Here is a 24,766-nt window from a genome sequence, read left to right on the forward strand (position 1 = left end):
GGCTGGAACTCAGCTGTGAGCCATCAGCAGCCAACCCTTCTGGCTGGGGAGCAAGAGTCTTCCTGGGGCCTAAGGAGGGAGCTGAGCGGGTGGGGGGTTTTGGGGTGATTATGGCAACCACCACAGTTATGGAGGAAGACTTGACAGGGCCTGAAAAGAGGATTTTTCTTTTTCACATACTTTCCCCTTCTCTCCTCCCATCCTGTCCTCTTAGCTCAGTAGCCCCTAATGTTGAAATCAGAGACCAGATTTAAGAAGCAGACCTTCCAGTTAAAATGTGGTTCTGAGCAAATTGCTCCACTTTTCTAAGCCTCAGTCTTTCTGCACAATGCTAGCAATAGATTTAGTAGCTTCTGTCCCTTAGGGTTAAATGATATATGGTGTGTATGGTGTTTAGCAAAGAGCACACACTTTTCCAGGGGTGACTCCTACCCTGACTGTTCAGGAAGTGGTGGGAGAGGCAAGGGCAGAGGCTAAGTGGTGTAGTGGCTGCTCTTTTACTTACCTCCATTGTCAATTTATTGTGTTTGAAAAGTGGACCCACAAACTAAGCTCCGTTTTAAGATAACAATCACTTCTGTGTTAATATGTGTTTATTGAATATGTGGAGAATCACATTCATTTTAGTTCACAAATGTTCCATTTAGTATGGAGTATCTGTTGAGTGCAGAGCATTGTGTTAGACCATGGTGGAGGTGACATTAATGGTAATAGTCTTGTCCTTAAAGGATCAACCTGGTGGTCAGAGAGCGAACACAAAATACACAGTGCAACAGTGAGTGTGCCCAGCGTGTGGTTGGTCTGAGAAGGCTTCCGTTTGTAGAAAGGTTCTGGAGTCTCTCAGGGGTCTCACAACTTAAAAGGAGGCCAGTTGTTCCAGGCCAGTATCCCAGGTACTTGTTTGGATACGCAGAACTATAAAATCATGTAAGTAACACTGACAGACCTAGTGCCCAATGAGTACTAAAGATACAGCGTACCAAAAGAGATCTGGTCAGAGACAAAGAGAATGTTATGGAAGGAGCAGGATTTGAACTAGAAATGCAGCCAGCAATGTATTTCATTTTTTAGTTGGTGGAGGGGCTGCTGACAACTGTTGCCTTTCTGAGTTTTCCAAATAGTTTGAGGAATCGAATGTAACTCATCCGTAGACTACGGCCACCCAGGCACGTGTCAGGGTGTGGGCTTCCGAGGCTCTGAGTGTTTGCTTGAGAACTCTGGTATCACAAGAGCTCCTCAGCGTGTCCCTGCCTGTTCCATAGCCAGTCCGCCCCTTCCCATAGCCACTGAACTCTTGGCCTTTCTGCTGCACCTGCCTGCAAAGATGTTAGTTAGTGTCAACTGTGACAGGAGATTTTCCCCGTCTTGTTTAGTGATTGCACACCTGTTCTCTAGAAACTGAAAGAGGACCAACTCAGTTCATTCAGGCCACTGAACATCTGTCAGGTGGTAATGACAGTCAGTCCCCAGCAAGTCTGAGCCCGACGTGGATTGGCTGACCTAGATTACCCTCCCGAATCTCTTTTAAATGAATCGTCCACTTTGCTGTGAACCTGGGCCTCCTGGGTGCTTGGTCCCCGTGTACAGCTCAGTGCTTTTAGGAAGATCTGAAATCCCTGCCTCTTCTGCCTTTGTCATATTAATTCTCTAAATCTACGTGAGGAAAGACAGCTTCTAGGAGGATGCAATTTTATTGTAAATCCTGATAACTGGCTCAAGAAAAGGACATCTCAAAATCTGTATTGAACCGTGACCTTTCCCATCAGTAAGTCAGGGCTCTGTTTTTGTTGGAGGAGTGAAAAATGGAAGATGTTGTTACTTTTCTTTTCTTTTCTTTATTTGGGCTTCAGACTGATGAGTCACAGACTTTATTCTAAATCATTTGAGGCCGGGTGGGGTGGAGGTGGCTCACACCTGTAATCCCAGCACATTGGGAGACTCTCTTTTGGAACTTCTAATTATTTGGTTTGAGATAGGTTTGAGATACAAAGGTCTGATGCCAAGTTTTCTTTTTTTTTTTTTCTAATAGACTTTATTTTTATTGTTATTAGAATAGAACATACTCCTTTAAATAAAATTTTAAAAAACATAAAGTAGAAGTAAAAAATAAGTCATTTTATAAAAAAAAAAGCCATAAATCTCTCCATCCAAATAAAACCTTGTTGATATTTTTGTATGTTTTACTTATTTATTTATTTATTTATTGTTTTGAGACAGGGCCTCATTCTGTCACCTAGGCTGGAATGCAGTGGCATGATCATTGCTCACTGCAGCCTTGAACTCTGGACTTAAGTGATCCTCCTGCCTCAGCCTCCTGAGTAGCCGGGACTACAGGCATGCACCACCATGCCCAGCTAACTTTTTAAATTTTTTGTGGAGATGGGGTCTCACTATGTTGCCCTGGATGATCTTGAATTCCTGATCCCAAGTGATCCTCCCACCTCGGCCTCCCAGAGTGCTAGGATTATGAGTGTGAGCCACCATGCCTGGTAGATAATCTTACATTTTTACGGTTTTAAAATAGTTTTTAAAACGAAGATTGGAGGGTCATTATTCAGCAGCCTAGTGCCCAAAGTGTGAACAATGAACAACATCTTTTGTCTTAGCAAAATGAAATGGTGTTCACTTCCTCCTTCCTCAGTGGGAGAAGGATGATGATGATGTGGGAAGAGCACACAAATCTGGGTTCAGGCCCAGGTCACTCTCCAGCCAGAGGGTGGCCAAAGTTGTACATTCAGAACCAACGGAAATGATCTCTAGTTGACCTCTTCTTGCTTTCAAACTCTTTGACATTACACCTGCCTGTTTTTGTACTGTGCTCTGTACTCACAAATCTAGGTGTCAGGTTTCAGTGTGAAAATGTCAGTTCTTGGCTCGCCCATGGTCGAAGAATGACCAGACGCACCAAAGTAAGGCCAGCATGAGGTGAAATTTATTGATGAGGAGCAAGATAGGATTATAGAGCAAGGACAAGATATAGGCTTACAGAGCAAGATACATACTCCACAGATGACCACCAGCCCTCTTGTCACAGCAGGAAAAGAGAGTTTGGTTATGGTTTGCAACTTGCTTTATAGTGCCGGATTGGGACCTCTCTAGTGGCTCAGACATCACCGTGGAACCACTTTGATTGGACAGTTGGGAGTTGCATTACTATGCATGCGGGTTGTTCTAGGCCAATTTCTGGACTCTATGGTACCTATGTGGCCTGGCCCGTGGGCTAGAGAGTCCTCTGCATTCTTTTGCAGTTGGCATGCTGAGTTATGATTGGCAGATTCATAGAGTAGTCCCTCCTCCCCCAGGTAGGGCACTCGCTTGGGAGAGGATTAGGGTAGGGCAGGACGAAGATGGGGGCTTGGGGTCAACCATTGTCTTTCTTCCCAGGTGGGGCAATTGCACCAAGGCAACAGCACTCACTTTTGTCCCTAGGAGACCCCGAATCCCTTGCTATCTACCTAACATAGGGATTGTGACAAGAGAATGATGTGACCCTGTATTCTCTTAAATCCTGGCCAAGCTTTACCCTGATCAGCTTCTGAATTGGGATGAATTCTGATATTTATAGGAGGCACTTCCAGCGACCTGCCCACCCGGGAGCAGGCAAAGTTTTCCTGAAATGCTCTTTCCCCAGGCTTTTCTCTTTTCTTCCCCTTTTTCAACAACTACCCCAGTGATCTCATTGTTGTCCCTGTCTCTTATCACTGCCTGCTCCTCTACTTTCTTGGGAGAGCCACCTAATTCCCTGAGCCTTAGTCTCCTACTTGCTCTGGAAGTGGGTGTGGTAGTGCTGCACCTTCTCCCAGGGTGCCAGGATGGAGTGAGACATTATACGCAAAGCACAGCCAGGGGCTGGCCCTAAGCGGTGATTATTCCCACCTAATGTGAGTCTCTTCCACCTCTGCCCCCTCCTCCGTGCTTCATCCAACCTGTCCTTGTCCTCTCGCCATCACGGAGGGCCCAGCTGTGGGGGGCCTGCTGCATTTGGATGCAGCTCTAACTATTAGAACTTCTTTTGTATTCAACTAAGATCCTGTGACTCACCCATTAGTTCATTTTGTCACTGGAATTATCTATACACAGCTAAAGAAAAAAAGGAACTAAAAATTCATTTCATTTCTCTTTATAATCAACAGTTTCTTCATCTTTCATGAGTAGCTGAATAAAATGATATTTTCTTCAGGTAACTGTAGTAAATCGAAAGAGCTCCGAACAGGGACATAGAAGGGCTAGGTTTTAGTCCTGGCTCTGCCATTAAACTATTTTGGTTGGAACAAGTCATGTCAACCATGTGGGCCTCATTTGCCTCATCTGAAAAAGGAGCCATTATACTCTAGCAGCTATGACAAATCAATTTTGTCTCACATTCCATCTTTGATTGATTGACAATAATTTCCCCCAGGCAGTGTTGAAAGGGAACCTAGGGTAGCTGCTTTCAGAACTCAATTTGTGATGTCTGCCAAGACTATGGGAGGCTGTTTTGGGAGGATAAGTGTTTTGCCAACATTTGGCCCACATATTTGCCATTCCTATGCTGTGCAGTCTAAGGCTACTTATGGTTTCAAATCCTTTTAACAAATTGATTATATCAACAAATATTTACTTAGTATTAATATCATCTGTAGACTCAACCTTATGTTTAAGCAGACAACATTAGGCGGTCTCTATGATGGCCAAGTGACGTAGCTCAGGCTGTACTGTACAGTAGGAACTTGGAGAAAGGAGGAACACTGGAATTCAGAGTAGTTGAGTGAAAACTTCATGGAGGAAGTGAGTCTTATGGCTGAAGAGAGGATTTAGATAAAAATAAGGGAGGGGAGAGTATTTTCAAGATGAGGAGAACAGAATAAAGAAAACCCTGAGACGGCAATAAACACAGTTTATCCTGATTGCATTGGTAAGTGCAAATAGATTGAGGGTAGTTGATAAGCTGCAGATGGATTAGGAAGTTCAATGACAACCAAAGGACTTTAGACCTGACATAAACGCCCACTGAGTAACTTGTTAGTAATCCTCCCAACAACCCTGAGTTTAGGTATTGTTGTTATTATCTCAGTTTGACAGAGGAAAAAGCCGAGGCTTACAGAGGTTAGTAATTTGCCTCTGTCACATGGCCGTAGATGGGAGAGGGGAGGTTCCTTTCCATGTTCGTGTGAGTCCAACAATCATGCTCTTATTATAGAATTAAAGGTCTAGGATTACTGGGAGCATATTGGTTTCATCAGCAGAGACAGGGAAATTGGGAGGAGAGCGTAATTAGCGTGTGGAAATTTGGAAGTGTTGACGTTGGACTCCAGTGACAATGACAGTAGGCAGCAGGCTTTGAAGGTGAGATCTGTGCTGGAGATCAGCGTTTGTGCAGTCTTTGCTTGTCCACGTTCAGAGAGTAAATGGCTTTCTAAGGAAGAAACTGTCAAGGACACGGCTGAGGAATACCCACAGGATGAAGCAATGCCCGTATTGCAAAGGTATTTTCAACCAGTCTGCTGGTTTATTTAGCCCAAAAAATGTCTTGGTAATTTGAACTGTTCAGTGAGAATGTTATAAAAACAAAATTCACTTCCAGATGGTGGAATTTGAGGAGGAAAGGATTTAAAGGAAAGAATCTTGAAAAGTTGCAGTCTGTGTTCTTGGCTAAAGACCCTCACATTTTTATTTGGGAAACGAAGACGTTTTTGAATTACAGGAACACTTAGAAGCATCTGAAAGCAGTAAACCTCTTAGTTGTTTCCATCCTCTCCCTTAGTGAGCTTAATTGTTTTCACATTTACAAATGATTTAAAATTGAAATGCATTTCATCCTTAGCATTTTCCATCCCAGACGTTCATTCCAGCTAATGTTTCCAAAGCAAGGAGATAATCTTGGTGAGCGTTTCTAATGTTTCCTATAAAATCATTTTCTTTAATGGGTACTGCCATTTGTCTCCTGCCAAGTGAAATGGTCTTTCATACAAGGGAGGTGGTCTAGGAAAGAAAGGAAGGAAGAAGCCATTTGCTTCAAACTGTATTTTTTTAAATGAAAATTGATCAGAGATGGAAGGTCAGAATGAGCAAGTGCATGGAGAATTTCCTTTGCGAGCGACTAGAAAAACTGCATGGTTGGAAAGAGAGGGTGGGGAGCACAGACTGGCCCCTTCCAGCAGCCATGTCACCTTGCCTGAGGACCCAGGCTCCTCCTGCCTCTGCCCCCAGACCTGATGTCTCTGTTCCTGAGGCTGATGTGACTGGTAAGGTTGGGCTCCAGCTCAGTGTTGAATAAGGATGTCAATGCCTGCAGGAAACGCAAAGTCTGTTTCTTTGTTTGAATGATTAATTAATCAGTCTCCTCCCTTTCCCTCTCCACTCCATAAAAACCTATTTTTATCCTTCAGGAACATTTTAGATATAAACAATTCTTATTCCTATTTCCCCCGGTACCTCCCCTCTTCTAAAACATCCAAATATGTTCATTTTTTTCCGAGGGATGCCCAAACAATGAAATATGACATCAATTAAAATTTCCCCTATTAATTCTATTTGTCACCACTGTATCCAAACCCCAACATTCATTTGTTTATACATATAGATATATATGTGCATGCACAATACATGCCAAACAGTTTTTTTCCCTCTCCATTGTCTTAAAATATCTAGAAATATTACTTTAATTAGGTTTGTCCAGAACTTCTCGGTAATTATTTTGAAACTCAACTGATTTCTTTAAACTAATTAGCCCAAGGGTCCTCAGATCTCCAGGGTCATCCTACAACGTTAAATTGGTGTCTTTGAACTTCTTCTAGAGATACCCAGCCAAACCTCTTGAATTTTAAGGTAAGGCCATGGGTGTGGGGTGGACGATGGCCAGCCTACGTCTTTTACAGCAGATTTCGAGGCCCTCTCTGAGTGTCAGGAACTCTATTTGTGTTTTCTCATTTAATCCTTGTAAGAACTCGAGGTAAGCTTTATCAGATCTTTTTACCTACAAGGAAACACGCTTAGGGAGGTTGTGCTACTTTGGTTAGAGTCAAAGTTTCACATTTAAAGGAGGAACATCTCTTATTGACTGGGCCTTTGCACAGAGAACCTAGACTCACAAGGCACCAATAAGCAAAACCAAGCTTTAATACTGTTTCTAAGACCTGCCTACATTCAGTGGGGAAGTAAGAGAAAGCTCCATAATCCAACGGGGGATAAAGGGTTTCAGCTTCGTGTAGGACACAAGGCTTGCTCAAGCAGGCGAGGGCGTGTGTGCACAACCTTTCCAGTAACTGGTAGGCTCTCAGGGACACCGGGTCTTGCCCCATCTGGTGAGGGGAGGCAGGACATCTGGTGACGGTGTCTCCATGTTGCAATAGCCGAGACACACCGCACATGTGTCCTGTCGCCTCAGTTGTCACAGAGAGGCTGTTGAGTCCTCTTTATCTCTGGGGCCAATACGTGGCTCCCCACCCCCTCTTCCCTCGTCTTTCTTTGGGTGGAGTCCTGGCTTTTCCTGAGCATTTCCAGGCACTCAGGGGCTGGACTCCTGGGCACCAATAACCCCTTCTAAAAATATACATCTTTAACAAATCTCACATGTCCTCACTCATATGTAGGAGCTAAATATTAAAGACAATTGATCTTATGGACACAGAGAGTAGTATGAGGCTGGGAAGGGTATCAGGGAGGAGGGTAAAGTGGCAATGGTTAATGGGTGCAAAAATATAGTTAGATAGATAGAATGAACAATAGTTGATAGCATCATAAAGTGACCATAATCAACAATAAGTTAGGATATACTTTAAAATAACTAAAAGAGTGGAATTGGAATGTTCCTAACACAAAGAAATGATAAATCCCTGAAGAGATGGATACTCCAGTTACCCTGATTTGATTAATTCACATTGTATGCCTGTATCAAAACATCACATGTACCCTATAAATATATAGAACTATTAGGTACCCATGATAATTAAAAATTTAAAATATATATATATTTAAAAACCAATCATGTGCTTAAATGTGAAACATAGTATTTGCACTTAAATTCAAATCCTGCATTATAATCTAGGTGAATCATCTTGCTTTATGTTGAAGGCCCAAGGGATTCATTCAACTAAATTAGGACACAAATTGGTGAGCAAAGAAAACAATTCTGACTACTAAGTAGCAAGTGTTTGGGGGATTTAGATTCCTAAAAATAATTGTCCTATAGACCCCTACTACAGAGAGATTAAGCAATGTCTCCGAGTCAGGATACAAACTCACTGCCCGTGTAGGACTTACCTCACTTCCTCAGTGTACAACCAATGGTCTTTCTGCAGAAAGAATTATCTGGAGAGGTGACGGGCCCTCTTTTACGGTAAAGAGCCTTGTGGTAAAAAGTAGAAACAAATAGGTTGTAGAAACACTAAACTGAGGATGCGGACCTTTAGTGTGGACCAAAGATGTTTTTTGTCTGTCACTTTGGTGGCCACCATAGCTAGCAAGCTGCCCTTTTGCATTATATTGCTATGATTTTAGTTATTTTAGGTTGTCTTTATTTTGTTAGTCTATTTTCACTCCACAGGAGAAACTTAGTTGACCTGCATGGCGGCAGAAGGCACTTTATGTTGGAACATTCTATTTAAAGTTAAAGCAGGGGAAAGAATTAGGGTAGAAATTGATTGCCGAACGGCCTTTTGCAATTTCCACTTTCCTAAAACAGAACATCCTTCTTCCTCAGCTACTACTGTTAACCTTTATTTAGAACAGAATAAATCACTGGACTCAAAATTTATGTTATACGCTAAAGTCTGCCGGAAAAGAACCTGTCTTTTCACCAGATATCATCATTCAAAGTGTAACTGCAGCGCCCTAGAATAATTTCACATCGTCTTCGTGGCCTCTCTCTGACCCGAAGTCCTCTGCGGGCTTCGTTGTGTAACCATTGCTCGTCGTCACCCACCCGACTTTCACAGAAGGTGACTCACTAGTTGCGGAAAGGTTCCCACCAGTTTCGCTGAAGTTCAAATAATGGATTAGATGAGTTTTGTTGTTGTTGTTGTGGCTTTTTTTTTTTTCCTTTTGTACTTAGAAAAGATTCCGGGATTCTTAAGTGCTTCACAAATTCAGCTTTTGTGTTCTCATGGTTCTGGCGTTTTAAATTATGATTTTACACCTTCTATAGAGCTCGGGTGGAGGAAGAAGGGGGTTGGGTGTTTGACATTAAAAATCTGGCGTTTGGAGCTTTTCTTTCCTCTCCCTGTGCTGGAATGAAGTGGGAGCACGAAGACTGGGCTCTCAGAAGCTGCGGGGCTGAAGCTTGGGTCCTGGCGATGGGAGCTGGTGAACCTGTCTGCCCGCCCCACCTCTTGCCTCACCTGGAAAACTCTTGCATTGAAATACCCCCGGCGCCGTGAAACAGTCAGGGTGTGTCCGGGAGCCTCAGACTTACTTGATCAAAGGAAGTGTACACCCATGGTGGAAGTAATTATACACTAAATGTCTGCTCTTACCTCGTTATCTAGTGCTGGAGAAAAAGTCAGATCTGACTCCAGAATGTTCCTCATCTCCTGAGGTCTGTCAGGATAGTCACCGCTGTTCTCCAAATGAGAAAGTGACGGAATGGTGAGGAGTGACAGACACCGGGCTGTGTGAGGCCCAGGCTGGCTCTAACAGCTGCCTGGTTCTCTAGAGAAAAGACAAGGCAAGGAGAAAAAGGAGGATTGTGCTCACGGATGTGAGTCTTGGGAACCAGGCTGCTCTGACCTTCTCTCCATAAATGCAAAGATCACATGACAGATAAGGGAGCCTAGAGCTTATCCATAAGGTGGGCTCTCTGGATTTTGCAATTAGTAGAGGGAGGAGTTCACAGTGTGTCTTTCTCCATCCTTAAAAGACCCTGAGGAACCCCTTATCTTGTCTGTTGTCAGTCATAGATGAGGTCTGGACTAGAATTCTTGAGGCCATAGCTTCAAACACTGGACTGCTCCCCTGCTCCAAGTATCCTCTGTATCCTCTAAATAGAAGTAGGACTCTGGTCCTCCGAGTAGTAGTAACTCCTGCAATCCAGACCTGTGGAACTAGGGCCTGCCTGTTGACTTACTCGTACAGGGACAGCAGGACTTCTGAAACCTTTTTAAGATCCAGTATTTGTTCAGGATTAAGAATTTCTTGTTATCCAGTAGCTGTTACTCACCATACCACCGTTAATAATAGTGTGTAGTACTACAAATACACCACTTGGCATTTGCTGAGCAGGCCTAATATTAGATGCTTTGGTTTCAGGGGACAAAAAGCAAGCTGTGCTAGCCCTAAGCAAAACTGAGAATGAGGTGATTTTCTCTTGGCTGACCCGCCTTTCCTGTCAATGTCCATCTGCTGTCTATGATCGATTACTAATCTGTATCTTAGCTACCAGGTATTGAGCATTACCACATGCCAGGCAGTAGGCGGTGCACTTTGTATGCCCCACGTCAGAGCCGTAAGTTCTACCCTTCTCATTTCATATGTGAGAAAAGGGCGTGGAGGCTTACGGGGTAAAGTAACCTGCCGGTGGTCGCAGAGCCAGGGAAAGGCAGGGCCGACTCACCCCCAGGTGTGCACCAGGGGAAATTCACCTCCCTCTGTCAAACGATTCTGAAAGTTTGTATGTGACAACAGCTTAAATTGATTATAGGTACTTTGTCTTTGCCTCTGCAGATGTTTATATTTTTAAAAAGATGCCCTCAAAAAATAGCCATAGGGATGGAACAATGGGGCAGAAAGATCATTAAGGCAGGGGCTACCAAAGATTCCTCAAGCCATTCCAAGTTCGTGGGTCTGTGCTCGTAAGCCAAGCATTCCCTAGCACAGCTCTGTGCGCATCACAGACACTTAAGAGTTAGCTGATTAAGACTCAGTTCATGTTCTCATTAAGTGTAAGAAAAATACAAGGAAAGCTGCTTTGGTTAACTTTAGCTTCACCTATTGACAAAGTGTCAGCTTTTTCCAGCAACTCCATATAGTCACCTTTAAATTTGAAATGCCCACCATTTCTAGGTTGGGTTTTTGTTCTAGGTTTTATACATCACTTGGATTTATACGTTAAGAAGAATTTTTTAAATGTTCTCTAATTCATGGAAATTTATGTTTGGCTTTATTTTGTCTAACGTGTTGAATTAACCAGCTGTGACGAAGGTGAGCGTGCCATGTTGTTTTACATTGAAATGCCTTTATAATATTTTGTCTTTTTTGTATTTGATCACAATTTTAGCACAAACATACTTTTGGATGATCAGTTTCAACCCAAACTAACTGATTTTGCCATGGCACACTTCCGACCCCACCTAGAACATCAGAGTTCTACCATAAACATGACCAGCAACAGCAGTAAACGCCTGTGGTACATGCCAGAAGAGTATATCAGACAAGGGAAACTTTCCATTAAAACAGATGTCTACAGCTTTGGAATTGTGAGTACCAACTACCAGTTAGCAAAGGAGGAGAGTTTATTGCCAAAAATGTTTTAAATTCTAAAAATGATGTTTGAAAGAGCTTTAATTTTTAGACTTATTGATTTTCTGTTACCTGTTTTATATATTAATTTTGTACAATCAAGCAAGTGATAAGCTGCAAAGTCATTAATTAGATTAAACTATATTCCTAGTCATGGTTAATAGTTGAAGCAAATCATGTGTATATATTTAACATGCATAGCTGACTTTCTATGTATTCTTGTAGGTAATAATGGAAGTTCTAACAGGGTGCAGAGTGGTGTTAGATGATCCGAAACATGTCCAGCTGGTAAGAATTGTCCTCACCTGAGCACTGTTCTCTTGGGCATTTTCCTGATTGAGTTCTATATGACAAGGTTGTCTCCTTCTCTTCCTAGCGAGATCTCCTCACGGAATTGATGGAGAAGAGAGGCCTCGATTCATGTCTCTCATTTTTAGATAAGAAAGTGCCTCCCTGTCCTCGGAATTTCTCTGCCAAGCTATTCTGTTTGGCAGTCCAATGTGCTGCAAGGCAGGCAAAGTTAAGACCATCGATGGATGAAGTGCGTATATACATGGCTTTATTCAAAACTGAGCCCACAGAACCAGGGAAAATCTCCATGGGATAAGTTGTGTATCTATATGAAGTTTTTTATTGATAAGACAAATCCAGCCTCCATCAGAGAATGTCAATCTAGTAGATAGCTTTTACAGGTCAAAAAGTCACACCATTTGCTACTCTGGTAGAGGTCATTGGGTGGAACCAAGCCTCCACAAAAAATCTGATGAAAAGACGTAAGTGAGTAGTTTAGAGGGACTATTTTAGTCAATCTTCATTAAAAGATCTGGCCCATTAAAAATGCAGCATATATTTCCCTTGCTCATTTTTAAATTTATTCATCTATCCATAGATTTAATCATCCATTCATTTATTTGTTTATTTGTATAAGGGAACAAATACTTATTTAATGCTGACTTTGTATGTGCCAGACTTTGTATTAGGTGCTGTGGATACAACAGTGATCCAGATACAGTGGATACCCTCAGGCTCACAGTTCAAAGGAGTCATCATATCAGTAACATGGACTTGTGGCCCAGCAAGAGATGCATAATGATAGCTAGAAGCCTGGGTCTACATGAGAGCATAGAGTCAGAAACCCAGCCAGCCTGTGGAAGTCAAGGAAGCTTCTTGATAGAGGTGACATCTTAGCTATAATCTGAAGAACAGGTTGGATCCAGGCAGCAGTAAGAATGGAAGGACATGCTAGGCAGAGAGAATCCATACCTGCAAAGGCTCAGAGGTGATGAAGTCCACAGCACTGAGGATGCAGGTAGTTCAGCATCATGGAAGTGGTGCGGGGGGTGAGGGAAAGACTGGAGCACTTAAAATAATAAAAGCTCAGCTGAGCACAGTGGCTCATGCCTATAATCCCAGCACTTTGAGAGGGAGGTGGGAGGATGGCTTGAGGCCAGGAGTTCGAGACCAGCCTGGGCAACATAGCAAGACCCTGTCTCTCTACAAAAAGAACTTAAAAAATAATAATAATAAAACTTCCAGATTGGACATGAATTCCAGAGGGACATGAATCCATTCTAGGAGTTTGGATTTTATCCTGAGCCTATCGTAGAGCCAAGGAAGGGTTCTAAACAAGGAGCGGACATAATCAGAATGGAGAGAGCAGTGGCCTGAGAGTCAGGAGAGCTGTTTTCCAGGCCTGACACCACCCGTAAGAGCTGTGTGGAGCCCTGGGCCCAGGAAGGAGCTATAAGCTGTATCATGGAGGGACAGGGAGTTGGGAGCCACGAGATCTGATGTCAAACAACAGGTCTCTGCCCAGTGATATTGACTCCTTTTTTTGAGCCTCAGCTTTATTATCTATAAAATGAGAATAATAACGTTGTTTGTGCAGGTTTAATGAGATACTATACATGAAAGTACTTTGTAAATTATAAAGCTGTCTATACATATTTTTAAAAATTATGGATGTGTATGTGTGAAGGAATGTATTGTATGTTATATTAGGTCAAGGGTTTCTCAAACTTGGTTGCACATCCCTATCCCCGGGAAGCCTCTAAAATATAGATTCCTGGACTCTGGTCTCCTTATTTTTTGAATGATAATCTCTAGGTTGGAGCCAAGGGATTTGTACTTTAAGAAAGCTCCCGTAGGTAATGCTGACACTTAAGAACTACAGATCAGGCCCACCATTCCCCAACCCCTTCCAATCTTCCACATAGCTTGGCTGAAGTAAAAAATGTCAAGATACTTGCCCGAGGTCACAAAGCTAGATGGTGGCAAATCTAAGGCTAAAGTCTGGTCTCTGGATATGTAACTCAGTCCAGTTTTCTTTAATACGTTGCTTCAATTCACTTAATTTACCCCTCAAAATAAAGGGATTTAGTTAACCTTTAAGAGCTCTTCTAATTCAAAATTCTGTAGTTGAACTTATTTCGTGAAAGTGAAAGAATATTCTTTAATAGAGAGAAGAAAAGGCGAAAGGAGAGGTTATTCAAGCTTAACTCCATGTCTGTTCGCTTCTTTGTTAATTAGGTCCTAAATACTCTTGAAAGTACTCAAGCCAGCTTATATTTTGCTGAAGATCCTCCCACATCACTGAAGTCCTTCAGGTGTCCTTCTCCTTTATTTCTGGATAATGTACCAAGTATCCCAGTGGAAGACGATGAAAACCAGAATAATGATTCACTACCATCTGATACAGTTTTGAGGAAAGATAGAATGACTCAAAAAACTCCATTTGAATGCAGCCAGTCTGAGGTTACATTTCTGGGCTTGGACAGAAAGACAGGGAGCAAGAGAAAGGAGGAAGCTGCCAGCATGCCCAGTGCTTCTCGTGAAGAAAGTTGGTTCCCAAAGCATGTGGTTCCATCAGAGGACTTACGGCCCCATAAGGTGCATATGGACCCTTCTTCAGAAGCTCCCAGCCATTCTGACAGGAGCAGGCCGGTGGAGACTACCTGTTCCTCCGAATTTTCTTGGAATGAATATGAACAGTACACAAAGGAATAAAGGTCACCAGAAGATAAAGAACAAAAGCAGGTGTTGCCGAGGCCCCTGAGTGTAGGGATCACCTTGGGAAGACACTGTCTCCATAAGCAGTGCCAAGAGAATGCTCGGTGGTGAATTTGGGGAATGCACATAAACAATCTGGACAATTCTATTCCTTTCTTCCCAGCCCCAAAACAGAATGAAGAAAATTATTTTATCGGGGCCGGGTACAGTGGCTCACGCCTATCATCCTAGCACTCTGGGAGGCTGCAAGAGCATCGTATGAGGTCAGGAGTTCAAGACCAGCCTGAGCAAGAGCGAGACCCTGTCTCTACCAAAAATTAACCAGGCATGGTGGCGCATGCCTGTAGTCCCAGCTACTCTGGAGGCTGAGGCAGGAGGATCGCCTGAGCCCAGGAGTTTGAGGCTGCAGTGAGCTGTGACGATGCCACTGCACCCTACCTGGGCAACAGAGGGAGACTTTGTCTCAAAAAATATATATGTATTATTGGAATAATTGCCTCATGGTCAAACCCAGGCTAAATTAGAGCCATTCAGAATGACTCAAGATCATGGGTTCTGACTTTAGCCAAACAAAACAATCAAAACCTGCCACACTGGGCCTGGATTCTAATGTCTTCTCCGCCATCATCAGTGTGAGTCCTCAGGGCCTCTATCTGCTGAGAACATTCCACTGGAGTCCATCGTTTGGTTTAGCTTGTTTTTGAGGTTTTGTAAGACATGTCTAATTTGTAAATGTTAATAGGTACCTTTTTAAAGAATCGCGTTTTTGACTGGCCCTTTGTATTTTTCTGTTTTTCTGTTCATCCCTGTCAAGCCTGCCTGTCTGAAAATGAGCCAGGTTCACCCTCGGCTACAGCATGCTCTGTGCAGAGGGGGCATTTCTTCCCAGCATCTGTATTTCGATATTAAAACTCCCAGGATAATTTATCACATATATTATATACAATGTAATTGTTGACTGTCATTACAGTTTGGTTTTTTTTTTTTTGACAAACTTAAAGACCTATTATATCCTGAGTAGAGCATATGAAATTTTAATCAAGTAATTTTTGTTCCTGAGAAAACAGCTGTTCACAAGGGTCTAGGTCAACTTTTGTTTGCTTCTGTATCTTCCAACTCTGTGCCTTTACTCTTGCTTGCTCTTTCCTGGATCTGCCCCTTTTGAAATCCTAGCCAGTTGTCAGGGCTCTGCAAAACTGCTGTCTACCAGGAAGCTTCTCTGATCTTTCTAGCCAGAAGTACTCACTTTATCAAGCATTTCCATAGCACTTTCTTTGTATTTATATTTTATACTTGTCACTCTCTGAATTATATCAAAGCTGCTTGTGTCATCATATCTCTATTAGGTAGATTATAAACTCCCTATATTAGTTTTCTATTGCTGTAACAAATTATCACAAATTTAGTAGCTTAAAGTAACAAATTCATTATTTTACAGTTGTGGAAGTCAAAAGTCCTTAGCATTCCTTCTGGAGGCTCCAGGGGAAAATTCATTGCCTTTTCTAGCTTCTAGAGGCCACCTGCATTCCTTGGCTTGTGGCCTCTTCCTCCATCTTCAAAGCCAGCAATGTAGCACATTAAAATTTCCCTCTCTCTCTCTCTCTCTCTCTCGTTACCTCTTCCTCTGCCCTCCTGCCTCTCTCTTATAAAGACCCTTGTCATTGTATTGGGCCCACTCAGATAATCAGGAAAATCTCTGTGCCTTAAGATCCTTAATTTAATCACACCTGAAAAGTCCCGTTTCTATGTAAAGTGACATATTCACAGGTTTCTGGGTTTAGGACATGGACCATTACTCTGTCACACTCCCTGAGTGTGAAGGGGCCATCTCTTCAGGGCCTAGTATGTTATCCTACACAGAGCAAGTGTTTCCTTGTAAATTAAGTTGAATTAAATTGTCTCTGTGAACCCACATAATCAAAAATTGAGCTATAATAAACATTGCTGAGTAAATTAACAAAGGAAGGATAATGACTCTGTTTATGATGATGGATAGAAACACAGATGAAAATCATTTCCAGAAGATCTCCAGGAAGCTTGGAATAAAAGGGTAGACCTCTAGCTTTCTGTGCATCTGTGTATGTCTTTGTGGGGGAGGGGGGCGGTGAGTCAGTATGGTTGGGTTAATCACAGGCAGATTCAAGTCTAGGTTCAAGAACAACTAATCCAAGAAGGAAGTCATCAGGAATCAGGGTCAGGTTAAAAGACCAGGGTCAGGAACATGGAGTTAAAATTCTCCAAAAAAGGCATGAAATGAGATTAAAAACACAGTATGCCTTAATCTGATTGACAGGCCTAATACAGGCCCCAAGGAAGCAGCTGGGAGAGCCCAGGCTCCAGGACTGCTCTGCAGGGTACCAGCTGCCCAGAGCTGTCTTCTCCAACTGACTGTCACGGATGTGCTCAGGTATGTGTTCACAAGGCTCCCACACTGTGTGTTAAGACTGGTAGGGGGAAAGAGTTGGCCTAGATGTCATATAACTTCTGTTCTTGTGACCTGTCCTAGTTTGGCTATTCTTGATTATACATATTAATGAAAGGAAGCAGCAAAAGTCTTTAGCATTTAGCCCAAACCATTCTGAGGCTGGTTTAGCTTATCTTAGAGATATAGTTTGAAAGTGTATTGGCTGAATTGGGAAAATTAGCCTGGAATCTTAAAAAGTTGCTGCTAATAATTCACAAAAGAGATAATCAAGGATTGACTCTGTGTTAAACTGTTTTTCACTTTGAATAGGGCTCTTCAATGAAGGGTCATTAAGGAAGCTCTGATTAACACCAGGCCCACGCAATTACCCTGCACACATATCATCTGTTGGTATTATGTTGATTTGAACGTGCTTAGTTGTCTCAGAGCAGGTTTTCTCAAACTGTAGTGTGCATCAGAGTGACTTGGAAGGCTTGTTAAGAACAGATTGCTGGGCGCCACCCGGCTTCTGATGCAGTAGGTCTGGGGTTAGAAATGTGTCTTTCTATCAAGTTCCCAGGGGATGGTGCTGCGAAGCCCACTCCTTGAGAACCCCTGCTTTAGAGTGTTCTTAAGTTATTATTAATTGGCAGATCCTACCTTTCCACCTAGGTTGTATGTTTTTTGAGAAAAGAATAATTTGATTGTTTTATATTTACCCTATTACCAAGGATATTGGTTAGCATAGAGTAGGAGCTCTAGAAATATTGTTGACCAGTGATCTTAGTGACTAGATCATCTTTCTAGGGTGTGACATTTTGGACATCTTAAAGACCACATCAGATTGGTTGGCAGTGACCTGACTAATCATGCGGTAAGCAGTCACATCTGCGGTAAGCAGATGTCACTATGGCTGGAAAGTACCAAAATCTTCTATTGACTGATCCTGTTCTGTTGACTAGATCTGCCTTCTAGTGGGTGTATTCATAAATGTCAATTGATAGGAATTAAATTGTGCATTCTATTATGGGTAGAAAGAGGATACCTTCATGGTTTCATGATGTAGAGAGTAAGATACATGAAGAAACCAAGAATGAGCCTCCAAATGTTCCCTCTGATCAGCAAACATGAATTAATAAAGAATTTCACTTATCTTTGTCCTTGCAACACATCATGGGCAATCCTCCAAGCAGAGCCTATTAATTATGTTTCCTAAGGCTTTTGTCCCATTTTACAATGCCCTAAAACATGGAGAAAATATTTTGTTGTTTTTGAAAATAGGTGTGGGATTTCTGACATAATCAATTTTATTGAGTTCTTGAAAGTTGTAATGATCTGTGACTCACTGCATAGTAGTGTGGTTTTATGGAGCGGTAGATCAGCCTGTGTAGGACAACTTCTACAACCTGAGGTCTGATGAGTATAGGAGGTGAGGTTTATCATGGGTAGCATTTATTATCTGCTGGGATCAAGGCACTGTGCTAGCTACCAGGGTACCAAGTAAGGAGCAAACAGGAAGAAAGGGCGTCTACCCAAGTTAACAGTTCAGTGACATCTGTTATTTGAACCGCACACCAACAGAACTGAAAGTAAATGCTGAAAGGGTGAGGAGGAGGAATAGATTACTATGCACTAGGCTTTTTGGAGGCACTTCCTAGAAAGAAAAAAAGGATTAAAAGAAACAGAAAAGAGCACCAAAGGAGCTCTCCAGGATGGTTATCCAAGGAATTGGGAGCCCACAGCTCCAGCAGAGCTCCTCACAGCCCCGCCTCTGGGGCTGGAAGGATGGGGTGAGGGTGAAGTAAGTTGGGTCAGGAGGTTTGCATGGTTGTTTGTGGCTAAAGGTGTGAATCCTGTCTTATAGGTGAGGATGGTGACTCAGGGAAATTAAGTCACTTGCTAAAAGTCCTCCCAGATTTGGAGGAGCCAGGATTTGAACCCATATCTGTCTGACCTCAAAGCCCATGCTTGCTCTTGTGGTCCACACTGCACAAAGGAGTCACTGGAGAGTCAAGATCCTATGAAAAGGGGCCGGGCGTGGTGGCTCACGCCTGTAATCCTAGCACTCTGGGAGGCTGAGGCGGGTGGATCGCTCAAGGTCAGGAGTTCGAGACCAGCCTGAGCAAGAGCGAGACCCCGTCTCTACTAAAAATAGAAAGAAACTATATGGACAACTAAAAATATATATAGAAAAATTAGCCGGGCATAGTGGCGCATGCGTGTAGTCCCAGCTACTCGGGAGGCTGAGGCAGGAGGATTGCTTGAGCCCAGGAGTTTGAGGTTGCTGTGAGCTAGGCTGACGCCACGGCACTCACTCTAGCCTGGGCAACAAAGTGAGACTCTGTCTCAAAAAAAATAAATAAATAAATAAAATAAAATAAAAAATAAAATAAAAAAAACAAACAGCCTACAACCAACCCTCTGTAAAGAAAATAAAAAAATTAAAAAAAAAAAAAAGATCCGAAAAGAAGGGATGGATGTGAAAAGTTGTATGTTGATTGTACGTTTGGTTTGGTTTTTTTTTTTTTTTTTTTTTTTTTTTTAAGACAGAGTCTCATTCTGTTGCTGGGGCTAGAGTGCCATAGCGTCAGCCTAGCTCACTGCAACCTCACACTTCTGGGCTCAAGCCATCCTCTTGCCTCAGCCTCCCCAGTAGCTGGGACTACAAGTGCATCACCACACCCAGCTAATTTATCTATTTTTTTTGTAGAAATGTCGTCTCACTCTTGCTCAGGCTGGTCCTGAACTCCTGACCTCAAGCAATCCTCCTGAATCAGCCTCCCAAAGTGCTGAGATTACAGGCATGAGCCACCACGCCCAACCAATTCCACAAATTTTTAGTAGGCATGCAAGGGTTGCCATGTCTTCTGGCTTTTTCACTATGCCATTCCTCTCCTATAGGCACCTACCTCGGTAGTCATTTGATGTGAGTTAAATGAATTCATCTATCCATCCGTCATGCATTGAATAAATATGTATCAATGGCCTCCTTTGTGTCAGGCTCTGTCCCAAGAGCTGGGGATACAGTGAAGATCAAAACCAACAAAGATCTTCATGGAGCTTATGTTTGAGTGAATAAATCTCAGAGTATTTTCCAATCATAGCTCCCAGCTTCTCTGCCAGGCAGCTCTTCCGAACAGGTTCAGAGAGGTTTCTTCCTTGTCCTGTTGTGTAACTGATAACCCCATGGTGGCTCATTGCTATGGTATTAATGGACACTAAGCAGTCTGTGGCGTGCTTTGTGGCAATCATGACAGACCCTATTCTATTGACTTACGGTTTCTCCAGTGATTTATTTGGCTACTGATGGCATCTTCAGCAGGCATCTTCCAAAGGGGCTGAAGCACCTACACAAACCTCACCTCACTATCACACAATACTGGAATTGCCTGTTGAATTCTCTTTCCTCCTCCACAAAACCGCAAGTTCCCTTAGAGCAGGGGCTAAGTCCTGCTCATTTTTGCCTCCCTAATGGCTAGCACAGTACCTAGCATATAACATGGTGCAATAAATATTCATAAAATGAATGAATCAAATAGTCCTTCGAAACAGTGTCAGAATCAAGATTGTCTAGACTGCATCCCAAGTTTGTCTTTCTAGTATCCAGAATATCACCAATCATTTGCCTAAATGGTTTCATTTCACCATTCTTCAATAAAAGTTATTAATTTCAAATGTTAATGTCTGAGATATCTTTGAAAGAGGAATTTGACATTGTATATGTTGCTTATAAATTTGCTCTATGGTGGAAAATATTCCCAAACCATGTCTAAGCAATGATAAACCAATATTCAGGCAACAAACTGATGTTTGTCATGTTTTGTTCCTGTCTACCTGTTCCAAATTTTATATATATATATATATGTGTGTGTATATGATGGTCCTTGGACTTGACTTGCATTTATTTTCCTGGAAGGCATTTGTATTCCAAAAATCTATATTGCCTACCAAACCTTCACTTAGGAGCCTTCTTTTTTTTTTTTTTTTTTGAGACAGAGTCTCACTCTGTTGCCCAGGCTAGAGTGAGTGCCGTGGCGTCAGCCTAGCTCACAGCAACCTCAAACTCCTGAGCTCAAGCGATCCCCTGTCTCAGCCTCCCGAGTAGCTGGGACTACAGGCATGCACCACCATGCCCGGCTAATTTTTTCTATATATATTTTTAGCTGTCCATATAATTTCTTTCTATTTTTAGTAGAGGTGGGGTCTCGCTCTTGCTCAGGCTGGTCTCGAACTCCTGAGCTCAAAGGATCCGCCCACCTCGGCCTCCCAGAGTGCTAGGATTACAGGCGTGAGCCACCGCGCCCGGCCAGGAGCCTTCTTATATAGGTGTCTTCTGCCTCATTGCAAACTTTTGTGGTCATAAATAGCAAGAGAATATTTACAGAGTTTTTCATTGGCACCTTAATTTAAAATATTCTCATAGACCAACATTAACTGAAACGAGCTTACTTATGGGAGATGCAGACTCAGTTAACATTGTTGTGTCTAGTAGCATGCTAGGTGCATTCACACGTCATTTAAGCTTTAAACAACCTGTCGGGCAGGGTTCTATTACTGTGAGATCAAGGAAGACGGGGCTCGAAGAAGTTGACTCCTGCCCTGAGTCACACTGCTGATGCGACGGGAATGCAAACTAAAAACTTTATTCAGGTCCAAGAAATATCTGCTCTGAAAAAGGGTAACTTAAAAATTGAAAGTATTCCCTACTTGAAAATGAAAACAGCTAATATGTGTGTGTGTTTATTTTATTATTATTAATTTTATCCTCCCAGATTGGCAGCAATTAAAGCAATTGACAAGAGTGGCATTCTTGTTCACTGTTGGCAGGAGTGAAAATTGGCACAACCTTTCTAGAAGGCAATTTGGCAATATGGATCGAAAATCTAAATGATACACCTTTACCCAGAAGTTTGTTTAGGAATTTATCCTGAACAAAAATTGCACAAGTGTGTAAACATGAGCCCAAAGATGTATTTCATAATGTTTATGATAGTAAAACATTGGAAACAACCTAAATATCCTTCAGTAGAAGATGGGTCAAATAAATTATATGTAATTGTCATTAAAAACTATTTAGGTCTACGTTTATTGCTATGGAAATTTGTCCCTGAAATTAGTATTGAATTTCTACAGTTTTGAGACTACAGGATAGCATGTTTAATATGAGACCATTTATAACATTGAATGTTTTAAAATAATATATGTTTTGTAGAGAGAGCTTTGCCAAATGTTAATGATGGTTTTTTTCTGGGCCATGGTATTTGGGTGATCTTTAATTTCTATAGACTTTTATGTATTTGAAAATTTTACAACGAACATATGTCATTTTTATTATTAGAAAAGAATAAAGCTATTTTCACTTTGAAAAAAAAAAGTCATTCTCTACATTTCTACATTTACCTGGCTGCGTGCTTAGTTGTGCCGTTGGTAGCAACCAGCAACCAGTAATAGTGCTTCCATTCCATTGCCTTTTATTATTCATATTTTTATCTTCCTACCTTAGTGACTGAAGCTACCAAATGGATTTGTCTGATATCCCCTGAGTAACAAGTTCTGAGAGGACATGTGAAAACACAATCCAAGAGGCAAAAACCAGAGTATTTTGTAGTCAAATATTAGTTGATTTTGCTAAAATCTTTTAAAAAAATTACCCTTAAGATTTATACTTACAAATCCCTGCTTCAGGAAGTTGCCCACAGTTAAATGGAAAGATCACCGGAGAGATGACTTTCCTGCCATAATGTATCCAGTCCGCAGACTTGTGTCCCCCCATCCCTTTCTAGCCTACATAAAATTTTTAACTTGCCGAATTTAATAGACTCTGGGCTGTAGTTATCAGTTGGAAATAAAATTTGCAACAGTGCAGAGGAATTGTAACTGTACACACTGAATGCAGTGCTTTTCTGTATGGAGCCTAGGTAACAATGCTAATGAACTTCACAATAATGCATTAATTATAAAGGGAAGTAGCAAAGTGTACTCCAGGGTAAAACATCAATTCTAATGAGTTCTAGCTAGAGGGACTGTTTTGTGGGCATAACTAAGTTACAGAGTGTGTAAATATGATAAAAAAAAAAAATACTTCCTAGGCAAGTCCAGCTGAAAGATAAATGAGTACTGGGTTTTTAAGAGCATGAAACAGACACAAATTTTGTTCTTTTGATACCAGATTAATGTTTTGGTGCTATTTTGTGTTTCCTGAAAGGGAAATGCCAGGTGGTACCAACTCTCGTCACTGCAAATATTTCAGCAAAAGAGAAGTCAGGGAATTAAATACATAAATACATGTAAACTGGAGTCATTTCTAAACAGCACATTGGAATGAGGTTACTCTGGTGGTTTTCTTAATGTTCTTAATCCTTTTATTCACTAATGCTAATCTCATGTCATTTGCAATCTGTATAGGCTAATTATAACACAATTGCTGGACCATTAAACATTGGCTCTTGTGATATTTCTTTTTCTTTTATGATTATAACAGAATTTTTTAAAAACAGCTGCAATGACTTCAGCCAAGGGTAAATATTAATCTATGACCTTTTATTGTTTTTATTTTGTATACTCTGGAGGAAATTTTAAGCATCTAGCATGCTTACAAAGCCAAATATGCACATTTGTATGAACTCACTGCCAGCAGCTCTAAGGCTTTTGCTTGAGACAAGAGGCAGAGCAGTCTCTGACATTTTCATTATGCATTTGTCTAGCAGTGCAAAGAAAGGGAAATAATTCAAGTGATTACTAATAGCCTATCTTGGCCATTAAAATGGGTTTCCCTAATAAAAAAAGTTGTCACTGTATTTTACAAGACATATTTTGACATGTATCCATCTTCCTCCCTGTCTCGTATCCTGGCATTATCATTACTGATTTCAATGGCATTTGAATGAACAAGTAGCATCACTGCCTCCTGGTTAAAAGGTCTCATCAATTACAGTGAAACTACTTTCCATTTCACTTTGGCCACTATTTCCAAGGCCACACTCTAGACCCTATCACTACCTACAACTGCTACACATCAGAAATCACAGTGTCATCTTTGACCTCATCAAGGTATCCTATTATCTGATCTGTCCATTCTTTCCTAGCCTATCAACCACTATCCTCTTCCTCCTCCATCTATTCCATGTTTTTCTTTGCCTAGGCTGGCTCATGGGTTTGTCTGGGTCAGTGATTGTACTTATGGGGAAATAGAACCCCTACTAAGTATCTCAAACAGAGGGAATTTAATATTGGGAATTGGTTATCAAAGTGTTAAAAAGTCTAGAGGACAAAAAAGGGAAAATATGAAGTTATCCCGAGATTAATAACTACAGCAAGCCATTCTTATGCTTATGGATGAAGGAGAAAAGAAGGGAAAATGTTACCTAAGAACCCATGACCATTGTGCTGCTCAGGCTGCCAAGCACTTGCTGCCAATGCTGCTGGAACGTCACTGCCAAGGAGGAAAGCAGGGACCCACCTGCGACCTGTGCTGCTGCTGCTGCTGTCACTGCCAGGGGCCCTTAAAAAGCAGAGAAGGAAAAAGTTGCTCCATCCTTCCATGTTCCATAATGAAAAGTTGGATGGCAAGGACATCTAGGAAATATAATTTTCCCTGAATTACAGAGGTGGGGTAATTCAGTCTTAGTCTGAAGGCCTGAGAATGGGGGACAAGACACTGGTCTTGAAGCCTGAAGGCCTGAGAATCAGGAGCTCTGATGTCTGAGACCAGGGGAGGATAGATGTCCCAGCTCAAGGGGCAGAAGGTGAATTCTCTCTTCCGCTGCCTTTTTGTTCTATCCAGGCCCTCAACAGATTGGAAGGTGCCCAGCTACATTGGTAAGGGCGATCAGTGCACCAACTCAGATGCTGTTTCTTCGAGAAACACCCTCACAGACACACCCAGAAATGATGGTTTACCAAATACCCCAGTCAAGTTGA

At 41.9% G+C, this 24,766-nt stretch overlaps 1 protein-coding gene across 2 annotated transcripts in view; it reads left to right on the forward strand.

The window, feature by feature from the left end:
* IRAK3 (interleukin 1 receptor associated kinase 3) overlaps window positions 1–14,439 on the forward strand; it is a 46,010-nt gene extending 31,571 nt beyond the window's left edge. For both annotated transcript variants that reach the window (XM_069490908.1, XM_069490909.1), the window contains 4 exons: window positions 11,192–11,390; window positions 11,659–11,721; window positions 11,810–11,974; window positions 13,963–14,439. In XM_069490908.1, the coding sequence (XP_069347009.1) occupies window positions 11,192–11,390; window positions 11,659–11,721; window positions 11,810–11,974; window positions 13,963–14,439 (904 nt within the window). The remainder of the gene's footprint in view (window positions 1–11,191; window positions 11,391–11,658; window positions 11,722–11,809; window positions 11,975–13,962) is intronic.
* Window positions 14,440–24,766: the final 10,327 nt, after the last annotated feature.

Source organism: Eulemur rufifrons, chromosome 16 (genome assembly GCF_041146395.1).
Source record: "Eulemur rufifrons isolate Redbay chromosome 16, OSU_ERuf_1, whole genome shotgun sequence".
Lineage (NCBI taxonomy): Eukaryota > Metazoa > Chordata > Mammalia > Primates > Lemuridae > Eulemur > Eulemur rufifrons.